We start from the raw sequence: 11756 nt of genomic DNA, 5'->3' as shown, positions 1-11756 counted from the left end.
AGGACTCCACAGTAGAGATGAATGATGAACCAGATCAATCTGCCAAACAGAGAAAAGATGAAGGTCAGTAGTCGTCTACATTAAAGAGCAGCGTGATCATTCTGTTAAACGTCTCATTTTGTGGCTCATTTCTGTCTGAAGATCAGGACACCATCAAAGCGAGTGATGAAGAGGAGGAGAGGAAGGAGGAGGAAGATGTGACAGTGAGCAAACAAACTGAAACACTAACTGCCTGCGAACACAGGTGTATGAGTGACTGACACGTGTGTGTGTGTGTGTGTCTGTGTGTGTGTGTGTGTCTGTCTGTGTCTCTGTGTGTGTGTGTGTGTCTGTCTGTGTGTGTGTGTCTGTCTGTGTGTGTGTGTGTCTGTCTGTGTGTGTGTGTCTGTCTGTGTGTGTGTGTGTGTGTCTGTCTGTGTGTGTGTCTGTCTGTCTGTGTGTCTGTGTGTGTGTGTGTGTGTCTGTGTGTGTGTGTGTGTGTGTGTGTGTGTGTGTGTGTGTGTGTGTGTGTGTCTCTGTGTGTGTGTGTGCATGTGTCTGTGTGTGTGTGTGTGTGTGTGTGTGTGTGTGTGTGTGTGTGTGTGTGTGTGTGTGTGTGTGCATGTGTCTGTGTGTGTGTGTGTGTGTGTGTGTCTCTCTGTGTGTGTCTGTGTCTCTCTGTGTGTGTGTGTGTGTGTCTGTGTCTCTCTCTGTGTGTGTGTCTCTCTCTCTCTCCCTGTGTGTGTGTGTGTGTGTGTGTCTCTCTGTGTGTGTCTGTGTCTCTCTGTGTGTGTGTGTGTGTGTGTGTGTGTGTGTCTGTCTCTCTCTCTGTGTGTGTGTCTCTCTCTCTCTCCCTGTGTGTGTGTGTGTGTGTGTGTGTGTGTGTGTGTGTGTGTGTGTGTGTGTGTGTGTGTGTGTTCAGCAGAGACCGACCCGTCGCGGACGACCCTCCAAAACATCTTCTGCCACAGATGACTCGGGTGTGTAGACTCAATTAATAACCAGCTGTAAAATATTAATACTGTAAACATCTATAAAATATTATTTGAAAATATTTCAGTTCTATAAAGCTGTGTTATTGTGTGCTTCTTACTCATTATTGTATGGTTTTAGTACTGTATTTATTATACTTATCTTTTTTATTTTTATCTAATTTCCCTGTATCGTAGTGTTTGATCAGATCAGTTATGAACGCGCTGCTCTGGAGGGTTTTCAGTCTGTTTGTGCGGTTCACAGACACAGGAGTGTCGGAGAAAAGAGAGGATGATGAAGAGGAGAGCAGAGGCAGAGCGACGACTCGTGCTGCGTCTCGTCTGGAGGCAGAGAGGTACGACAGACGTCTGATGCTCACGGATCCGTCACTCCAGACTCATTCCTCTGCTCTGTTTCTCAGGAATAAACCCAGCAAACCGTCCACTCGAGCGCTCCGTAAACTCAGCGGGAAAGAGGAAAACTCCCCGAACACACGGTCAGTCTGAAACACTGTTTCACATAGTTCAGGATGAACACTAGATGCTTATATAGAGCCTACTCTACTCTTACTGTATTTACAGTTGTTTTAGCTGCTTACTCACATTTTCAACACTTAACCTCATTCTTTACAAATCCAAGAACTGCACACAGGATGCAGAATGTCTCGCATCTCTTGCAGAATGAGGCACTGTGTTCAAAATATCACAAACACATCTCAAAAACGAACATTTGGAAACTCCTTTGCCATGATATTGATTCTTGTTAGATTTGTGTTTTATGCATTTTTTTCAGTACTGCAGTGGGGTTTTTTATATTTATTTTGATATTTATCTATTTTTTTTATATAATTTTCTTATTTTTTATTGGATTACTGTATTTATCGGATTATTAGTCGCACCTGAGTATAAGTCGCATCAGTCCGAAAATACAGCATGACGAGGAAAAAAACATATAAGTCGCACTGGACTATAAGTCACATTTATTTAGAAGAGAAATGAACCAAGAGAAAACATTACCATTTATATCCACGAGAGGGCGCTGTGTGTCTTCAGTGTAGACTACAGGAGCACAGAGCAGCATAGAGCGCCCTCTGGCGGCTGGAGACGGTAATGTTTTCTCTTGGGTCATGTCAAATTAATTTTGATAAATAATTCGCACCTGAGTATAAGTCGCAGGACCAGCCAAACTATGAAAAAAAAGTGAGACTTATAGTCCGGAAAATACTGTATTTTGAATTTTTTTTTTTTTTTTTTTTTTTTGCTCATTATGGTAGTTATAGTGATGTATCAGTGTATCTCATCTAAGTTGTTCAAACAGTAGTTTGCTGCACCGCTTTCTAGGCTTCATATTTACTTCACTGAAGGCTGTTCAGTTTTCAGTTTGTGAAAACAGACGTTTTAAATGTTGACAATTTTGTTTAAAAATGTCTGAAAGTGAATCTGATCTAATAATGAGTCAAAAAAATTGTTAAATATCACTTACTGTTCAATCGTCACACTGGAAATGAAAGAACAATCATGTGCTTTGGTTTACGGGATGCAATGTGTTCTTTAATGATAGGTCATGAACAATGGTACTGTGTGTGTGTGTGTGTGTGTGTGTGTGTGTGTCTCAGGTCGGCGAGGGGACACAAGCGTGACTCCAGTCCTGCTCTTCCTCGCACACGTGGGGCACAGAAATCTGACGAGCCGCCTTCAAAAAGAGGCAAACGATGAGGAGTCTAACGATGAAGAGTCTGCCTGATCTCCTGGAGTTCACTGGGAAATCAATCTGAATCAGAGCTGAGAATCAACATGATGGAGATCTGCAGACAGATGAAGAATAGCTGCTGTGTGTGTGTGTGTGTGTGTGTGTGTGTGTGTGTGTGTGTGTGTGTGTGTGTGTGTGTGTGTCAGAGATGCTCATTCTGTGAATGTCAGTATTTTTATTTTATATTTTACCTTTTTATTATAAACCCCAATATTGCTCTGATCCAATCTGAGGTGTTTTTATATTTTGTTTGTGCACGTTTTTAATTTGTATTGATGGTTGTGTGTGGTTCAGCTCGTGTGTTATTGGGGGTTTAATGGAGTGCTGCAGGAAACAGCGGTGTTCTCGTTTCTTCCAGCAGGAGGATCTCTTTAGATGAACCATTCAGTTATTCCCTTCATTCGCAGCTCAGTCGTGTTCGCATTCTGCCAGCTGTCCCTCAGACACACTGCACAAGTGATCAAAACATGACAGAAAAACCTTTACAGTTGTGCTTAATTAAAACCTGATCCCTTGTATAATGCAAAAAAATATGATGTTTCTCAGTGTCTCTGTCTGGTTTTCAGCACAAATACTGAAACATTGTGAAATCAAGAAACATTTACCGAAGAAGCAAAACAAATATCATGCAAACATCTGCAATGCGAAAATTCAGTCAGTTTCCAATGTTTCCGTTTAAAACCATAGACTGTGTTTAAAACGCATCTACGTGTCTAGTATTTATGTGCAGTATCTGCGGTTTCCACGCGGTGGCGCCACGTTCAAACAGAAGCTACAGCTCGACCTACAGCTGGACTGACATGGGGAATACAGAACAACACAGAAGTACAGAGCATGAGAAACATCGGGAAGATCGTATGTGTGACCCTGAACCACAAAAGCAGTCATAAGAGTCAAATGCAGGAAACTGGATTCTCTTTTAAATCGGTTTTCCGAGCAGCCCCGTCTCATGGAAAAGCGTTTAAATAGTTAAAAGCGTGCTGTTGATACGCTAAATTGACTTTGACGTGCATATAATACGTTTATAATAAAGTGTGTACAAAATATGATAGAAGGCTTCTGCACAATAAATATATATATATATATATATATATATATATATATATATATATATAATCGTTTTGAACTAGATACGGGAAAAGGTGCACGGCCAAAGCCAGTCGTAATTACCTCTAACCCTAACTCAATACACACTTCCCGAGATCTGAATGCACCGTGTGCTTGACGAACATTAACGAAAGAGGTCTGTTGTGTAATAGTGCAGCGATGTATCGTGCACTTCCTAACCTTTTTTTTCTGCTGCTGGTCACTAAAGCCAGTTCTAATGAGCAATTTATCCCAGAGTGAAATGTGCATGTGGAAAAGTTTCGCTCCTTCGGGAAATAGATTCCTGTTGAAATGTCTCCGAGCAGCGGGGCACGCGACCGCGCCTTAAACGCAGTTCAGCGCGTGAACTTCTCCGTTTTCTGTTGTTTTGCGAATCCAAGCAGGTGAGTATTAGCTCGTGACGCATTTAGGGTTCTTGATGCGGGTCCTGCGGGTGTCTCCATGGTAACGAACAGCTCGCATCCCTCGTGTCTCTGCGCCTGTGCTCGTGTCCGCGAGGATGAGGGACCGAGTCAAGCTCATGTGGACGAGCTTTCAATCGCCGCACATGAGTTTCATTTGGCAGAAAGAGCCAGACAGAAGGGCTTTCATACACGAATGTCTTCTCCTGAAGAGTCCTGCACACACACAAGCTCTGTCAGATACTGTTAAACTCATCTGACAGTCATATCACACACACATACAGATCTCTATGTAAATAATATTAATTATAATGACTACAGACCAACAATTTATTATTACTTTTTTATGAATCATTTTCCCATTGAGGTCATAGTTGAGTCAGATTAACTCACTTTTGCCGACACGTGTGTGACCCTGGAGCACAAAACCAGTCCATTTCTTGAAACTGAGGTTTATACAGTATTTGTAAGATGAATAAATCATCTCTCATTGATGTGTGGTTTGTTCGGAGGACAATATCTGTCTGAGATACAACTATTTGAAAATCTGTAATCTGAGGGAGCAAAAAAAACGAAATATTGAGAAAATCATCTTTTAAAGTTGTTCAGATGAAGTTCTTAGCAATGTATATTACTAATCAGAAATTAGTTTTGATATATTTACAGTAGGAGATTTACTAAATATCTTCATGGAACATGATCTTTTATATCCTAAAGATTTTTGGCGTAAAAGAGAAATGTATAATTTTGACCCATACAATTGTTGCATCTGTGACACTGATGACTGCTTTTGTGCTCCAGGGTCATTGCTAACTGACTTGAGACTTTATTTCAAACGTTAAATAGATCAAAGGTTTCGAGCGCCGTTGTTGCTAAGCAGCGGGAATGAAGTGCTTAGAAGTTTACTGCGCTTGAAGCCTTTATTATTTTTCGCGTGCACGCGCAATTTATGTTGCGTGCACGCTCGCGGTGAACCACCGCAAACATCTGCGGTCACGCGCAGAACCATAATATTCAAATCACTTATCAGACAGATAGCAGCGCGCGTGAGTGAGGCGCGCGGCCGCTAGATGGAGAGAGAGGCTTGCGCGCGCTGGAGTTCAGCACACTTACTGATATTTACCAAGAAAATCATTTTTTGATCATAATGTTAACCGATTAAGATTTTAAGAGCCTTAAATAAAGGCAATTCCAGATTTAAATTTGCGTGCCGCACGTAGCTAAATGATGTGCTTTATTCTCAATGTCAGCCTCTGAATTAAAATAGCAGTTTAACTGCTAAAGGTTTAGAATAGATATTAACTGTAAAATGGGCTACTTGTATTATATTTTATAAAAGAATGATTTATTGAATTTACTTTTTTTATGGTAAGTGGTTGTAATCCATTTATTTTAGCTACATTTAAATAAACAAATTTAGTTGGGTAACAAAATATTTTCTTTATTAAATGTAGCTAAAATAAATTGTTTGCAACTAGCCTTCTTACATTTATAAAAAAACATTTATTTTTTTCAGTGTACAGTAGGCTTGCATATTTCATGTAGCCTAATATATTGTAGCCTTTGATCCATTTATATTAAACGTCAGCCGTAATTTAATTATTAGTGTTGATTAAATAGGCTATTAGTGAATAAAGCAGCAGAATCTATATTTTCTGTTCTGATGTTTTGGTAAAAGCAGGACAGAAAATATATATAGCTACAAATATACTGAATTAGGAAAAAAACGATAGAAAACTAGTCTAAATGCAGTGCGATTATGTTTGTGAGAGATGAACATTGCTTTTACTTTTATTAATGTAGGAATCGAAGTAAGGCTTTATGCTACTGGAACTTCAACACGATAAAAACAGTATGACGATTAAAGTCCAACATCGTGATTTAATACTCGGAATTAACAGTGAATTAAAGTTTTTTGTATTACATTTGATAATTACCCGTCAACGATCAACATGGTTTATTAAATGTACATTAACCTCAGTTATTTACAGATAGCCGTAATATAATAAATTACAATTTAAACTACTACTATTTTTGTCGTAAATCCTCACAATATAGCCTACCATAACTTATACATATAAATATAAATATAAACCAGATAGCCTATCACAAAAATAAATTATTCAATGACACTTCCTTATTTGAGTGAAAAATCTGCCGAAATCAGCTGCATCAAGAGTAAGAATCAATTAAGATACATTTTTTTTATTTCTATGTCCGATTTATTAGTATTATTATTATTAGTAGTAGTAGTAGTATTATAACAACTAATGCTGTTGTTGTTAAATTGAAAATTAAGACAAGAGTCGCATATTCATAGTCTATAGCGAATTCATATTTTCTGGAACAGTTTCTAGGCCTCGTTCATTTCCACTGTCATAAACGTGTTCAACATTAGTCGACATTATTTATTATCTTAGTATTAATTAGCGACTTTACTTTTGTGGAATGAACGAAAAATGTTATGCAGTGCTTTTAATAATCACATTTAAAATTATTAATCAAAATATAGAAATAATTCACCATTAGCTCGAAGGACACAAGGCCGTCGGGACCAAAAAAGAAAAAAAACAGTGACAGCTCTTTAATCTAAAAGAAATAGCTACTTACAAGTGTAAATCCATTTGATCCGAGTGACCTGAGAATAAAATCACGCATAAGCGAGATTTATGTGATGAACACTGAATATTATAGAGTTGACCTTAATTATTTGCTTCTAATAAATGTTCAGTGGAACGATGCGTAATCACCTGAAACTCGTTTTTTGCGTCTGTTCGTGTTTGTAGATCGACTTTGTCATCAGCTCGTGTTTAGTCGTCACTGTCATTTAAAGGGTCACTGATATCTTTCCACACAGGGCTGCAGCTCTCCTCGGGTGTTTAAGGGTTAACGGGTTACGCGTTCTGGGTGTTCTGAAATCTGTGGACGCTCCCCGCAGCCAATCAGAAGTTGGGACGGGTGTCTGTCTGGCCAATGGGAGTGCGCTGAGGGTCAGTGTCAGGCGCAGGTGAAGTGTACAGTAGCGCTGTGTTCGTTCACACTCGCGTTCTGGCGACGTGGACGCGCATCACCGATATCCCCTTCACGCGCGCCGCGATGCGAGCGAGCTGCCGCCTCGGGGCTCAATCTCCATCTGACCCGGATCTGGAGCTCCTCACCCCGTCGCTTTATAGTCAACAGTGACTTCTCCTGCTGAGGATGGCTGTGCGCAGTAACTCTCTGATGCCGTTCTCCATTCAAGCCATCCTGAACCGAGAAGACGAGTCTCGCCATTTGAACGATCTGGAGGTGTGTTTCTCAAAAAGCGCTTGTTGGAAGATCTTCGGTGAAATGGATGGACCGGACAGGAGCGACGAGAGAGAGCACAAGAACTACGACTCGGACTCCGGGATGAGCGAGGACAACGACAGTAAAGCGCAGATCGACGCAAAGCCCGAGAAAGACGCAGATTTAGCGGAAGAAACGGATCCGGAGTCCCCGGCGGAGCACTGCAGAGCCCGGGACCGTGTGTCCGGTGAGTAACATCTCCGTCTGACACTCGCACGGATTTAACGGAGTCTGGAAATATACGTGAGCTGCAGTTCAACAACAAACTTATGTGTAATATTATATACCACGCAAAATATGGCACTACCATGCTCGGTTTTTTTTTAATTATAATAGTCTTTTATGTGTATATAAATATCCATATATATATATATATATATATATATATATATATATATATATATAGATATAGATATAGATATAGATATATAGATATATAGCCTATATATATAAAGAACTAACATGCATCTTTTTCTGTAGACTAATAAACTTTTTTGTTTGTTGCACATTTGCTAATATTACGGTATTGTATTTAGAGGCAGTTGTACAAAAGGGAATGCTTTCAAAGACTTCATCAGAGAAGGATAGGCTATATATGTTTATAAACGTGTAGGCCTATATGTATTTAGTATCAAGGTTCCCTGTAAAAAAAAAAGGCACTACCTTGCACTTTTTTCTAAGTATAATAGACTTTTTTTGGTTAGTTTGTTTGTTTATCGCGCATGTGCTAATATTGTATTCAATTATCTATACTTTGGAGGTAATTGTGCCAAAAGCGCATGCTTTCAAAAACGACATCGGAGAAATGTGTCTTAAACGCGTTCATGTATTCTCAAGGTTGAATGACAAAAATAGAACTGCCGTGCACTTTTTTTCTAACTATAAAATACTTTTATGTTTATCGCAAATGTGCTAATTCCATGGTATTATATTATACATATATAGGATACCTTTGAGGCAACTGTACAAAAAGCACATGCTTTTTAAAATCATTAGACGTGTAAACGTGTATATCAAGGTTCCAAGTCAAACAAAATGGCACGTCCATGCACCTTTTTTTCAAGTAGCTATTGTAAACTTTGTTGGTGGTGTTTTTTTATCGCGCACATGGTAATACCATGGTATTATATTATTCTATTCTATTCTATTATTTTGAACTTCAGAGACAGTTCTAGCTACAAACAGCGCATGCATTCAGCAGCAGTAAAGCGTGTGGGGTTGTTTTGCAGACTGTCCAGGCGGCGAGGAGAAGAGCAGCGATCAGCCCAAGCAGCGGAAGAAGCGCTCGCGCGCCGCGTTCTCTCACGCGCAGGTGTTCGAGCTCGAGCGCCGCTTCAATCATCAGCGCTATCTGTCGGGACCGGAGCGCGCGGACCTCGCCGCCTCCCTCAAACTCACCGAGACGCAGGTCAAGATCTGGTTCCAGAACCGACGGTACAAAACCAAGCGACGCCAGATGGCCGCCGATCTGCTGGCCTCGGCCCCGGCGGCGAAGAAGGTGGCCGTGAAGGTGCTGGTCCGGGACGACCGGAGACAATACAGCCCCGGAGAACTACTGCGACCTCCGCTGCTCTCCTATTACTACCCGTACACGTACTGCCTGCCCGCCTGGAGCCTGTCCTCCGCGTGCACGGGAAGCCAGTGACACCGGGACTTACACTATTTATTCGACTAAAGACATTCGTTACCTGAACACGCCGGGCCCGGTTCTACGGGGGTGCTCAAACGAAACCAATAGCACTCTCAGCTAAAGCTGCATTAATGGCATTTCACTGCAGATTTTGGCAAACTATGGTTTATGGACGTTTCTGTTTGAACGTGTTATTGCAGCATCACAGACATTTCTCTTGAGTTCTTGAACCCAACAGCCAATCAGATGCGTTTATTCTAGAATCCTACGCTAGTTTTTGTGTTCAGCACGAATCATCGTGTTATAAAGAAGTGTAGAGAGATTCATTGAGCATCGAAGAGAACTTACAATAATTAAGAGCGATTTTTAGACATTGCCAACTTACGCCACAGCAATGGACGGCACCTTTATAAAACCTTTATAGATATATTAAGGGTCGAGCACCCTCACTATTTTGAGAAGCATCCTCAGAGATGTGATTCTGGAGGCACATTTACTCAGAACTCGGCTACTATATGAGTTTTACACTCTATAAAACAACATAAGGATTTTGTGTCACAATGTTTGGAAAATATGTCGGTTTTTAGCTAAATGTCTTTCTTCTGGTTGGAAAACAGTCCTTGGTGTTGTTTGTTCTCGGTAACGGTAAGACCGGCACTTTCCCCGCAGTTCATCACGTCAGGAAAACATCTCAGCGTTTACTCGACTTATGTATGTTTTCATATTAGTGTTACTTGTTTTGTTTAATGGAAAAGAAATCACACATTAAAAACATAATTCCAGTCGTGTTTCTCTGCATTTTATGAGATCCTCAAAGTAAAAGCATGAAATGAATGACCCGTGACATGAGCCTCTGGAGTCATGTGTGAGTTTGACACAGAAGAGCGAAGAAGAAGACTCGTTAAATCCACATTTAGAAACAGTGTAAATGATATGCAGAAACTGTGTTTTCAGTTGTTCCTCCGAGGGTGCTGTATGTATTTCATGCCACTGAATTCTGCTTTAAAGTTGAATCCATATTTCAGAATAACTAAAAACGCATTTAACCTCATTCATGTATTGGAGACAAAGAAGAAACTTCGGAAATTTGTAAATTTGTAACAGCAATAAAGCCACTGAGATTATTAACAATGCAAACCATAAAATAAACTATGCAACTATCACAGCCCTGTTCAAAAATAATAATTATGAAACTAATATGCATCGGGTTTATGATTTAATGTTGTTTTCTCGACCGTTTCAAACACTTTGATTTATGATCAATACCCCTGACTATTACAGAGCTAATTCGGTTTAACTTTTGTGTATATAAATGTATGAATTATATTTCAATAAAATATTAGCATAGCTTGCATCTCGCTTGGTTTATTGTGGTTATTCTGACATACCGAATTATTCTCGGAACTGAGTGATTAGTAGAATAGACTTAAAGCTTTAAGCGTTTGTTTAATGCTAAATCAGATAAGATGCTTTAAATCCTGTCAGATGCTGGTGTTTTCTTGCGAGCTAAAAACGAAAAGACAAGCAGCTCTAAGACTCCATCCCTCTTCAAAGCATGTTCAAACAGTAAGACTCTGTCTCTGTCTTCTCAGTTAAACTCTCATATGAACACGATGAAGATCATCTCTGCTCAAATTAGGTTTTGTGTGGAGAAATGCCAAAAACAATCAAATAAACTAATAATTAACTCTTCCTGCGTGTATGCCAAACGCCAGTAAATTCATATTTTTCAATGCAAAATAGTTTGTCAATGGGCTACATTTTAAATGCATGCAGTTTGAATGGAAATAATTATAGAAATATATATGATCACACATGAGGCCTGTGTGAGCGCGTTATATCGCTTTAAAAACACCGAGTAATTATCCTAATTCATCCAGTTTTTTTTCAGATTTTAATGTGTAAAATAATGACAGATTTATGATGAATGCTGGGAAATGTGAGGAATATTTGACATTAATGCCTTGCTGTTGGTTTTGCGTCCGTTTATGTCAATGAGAGGTTGTTATGAGGCCCATGCGGAGAAACTCCTGCAGTAGAGTTAAAAAAACACAAAACCATTCTCAACACGAGCATTTTCCTTTAAAAGCGTGTCTCTGTCTCGGGTTAACGTGTTTAAATTGATGGTCGATATTTTGAGGTCATTTCTCAGCGAGCGCGTGCATGTGCAAAGACGGGCACGAGTCTTTACATTCTTCAGCATAAATGCAGCGAGTCCGGTTCAACTTTCCGGGAAAATGTGTGTAATGACCAAGAAAAAAGAGAGAAAGAGTATGAAGAGAGAGCAGCTTTAGCTCAAATGGACTCGCTGGAGCTGATCTAGAAATCATTCGCAGATGGAGCTTCATTTTGCCACTCCAAATTCTATTGGCATTGAAATGTTCACACACACACACACACACACACACACATAACAAAGCTCCAGTGGTTCAGTTCTTGTTTTTGGAGATTCATGTTTCATTACAAGCTTTTTATATCGATTCATTTGTTTACAAACAACCAATGTATTAGAAATGGAAAAGCCATTTATGGACGCTTGTCGGTGACGTCATGATGTCAAACCCTAGCTGATTCGAATTGAAGTTTTTATT

General features: G+C 39.8%; 2 protein-coding genes across 4 annotated transcripts in view; both read left to right on the top strand.

Annotated features, from left to right (window-relative positions):
* The window catches only part of LOC132109348 (AP-3 complex subunit beta-1-like), a 5324-nt gene extending 2402 nt beyond the window's left edge, over positions 1-2922 (top strand). For 2 of the 3 annotated variants that reach the window (XM_059515363.1, XM_059515362.1), the window contains exons 6-11: positions 18-63; positions 142-203; positions 902-959; positions 1216-1306; positions 1373-1447; positions 2567-2922. In XM_059515363.1, coding sequence (XP_059371346.1) covers positions 18-63; positions 142-203; positions 902-959; positions 1216-1306; positions 1373-1447; positions 2567-2666 — 432 coding nt within the window. In that variant the 3' untranslated portion in view covers positions 2667-2922. The remainder of the gene's footprint in view (positions 1-17; positions 64-141; positions 204-901; positions 960-1215; positions 1307-1372; positions 1448-2566) is intronic. The other variant, XM_059515364.1, reaches the window with a different exon arrangement.
* A 3729-nt stretch (positions 2923-6651) lies between these two features.
* LOC132109349 (homeobox protein Nkx-3.2-like) lies at positions 6652-9281 on the top strand. The gene is made up of 2 exons (XM_059515365.1): positions 6652-7722; positions 8765-9281. Exons 1-2 carry the CDS (start codon positions 7407-7409, stop codon positions 9178-9180), a joined length of 732 nt encoding a protein of 243 aa, XP_059371348.1. The 5' UTR covers positions 6652-7406; the 3' UTR covers positions 9181-9281.
* Positions 9282-11756: the final 2475 nt, after the last annotated feature.

This window comes from Carassius carassius, chromosome 29 (assembly GCF_963082965.1).
Source record: "Carassius carassius chromosome 29, fCarCar2.1, whole genome shotgun sequence".
NCBI classification, from domain to species: domain Eukaryota; kingdom Metazoa; phylum Chordata; class Actinopteri; order Cypriniformes; family Cyprinidae; genus Carassius; species Carassius carassius.
Note: the sequence above shows the minus strand (reverse complement) of the source record. Positions and strands in the feature narration are given on the sequence as shown.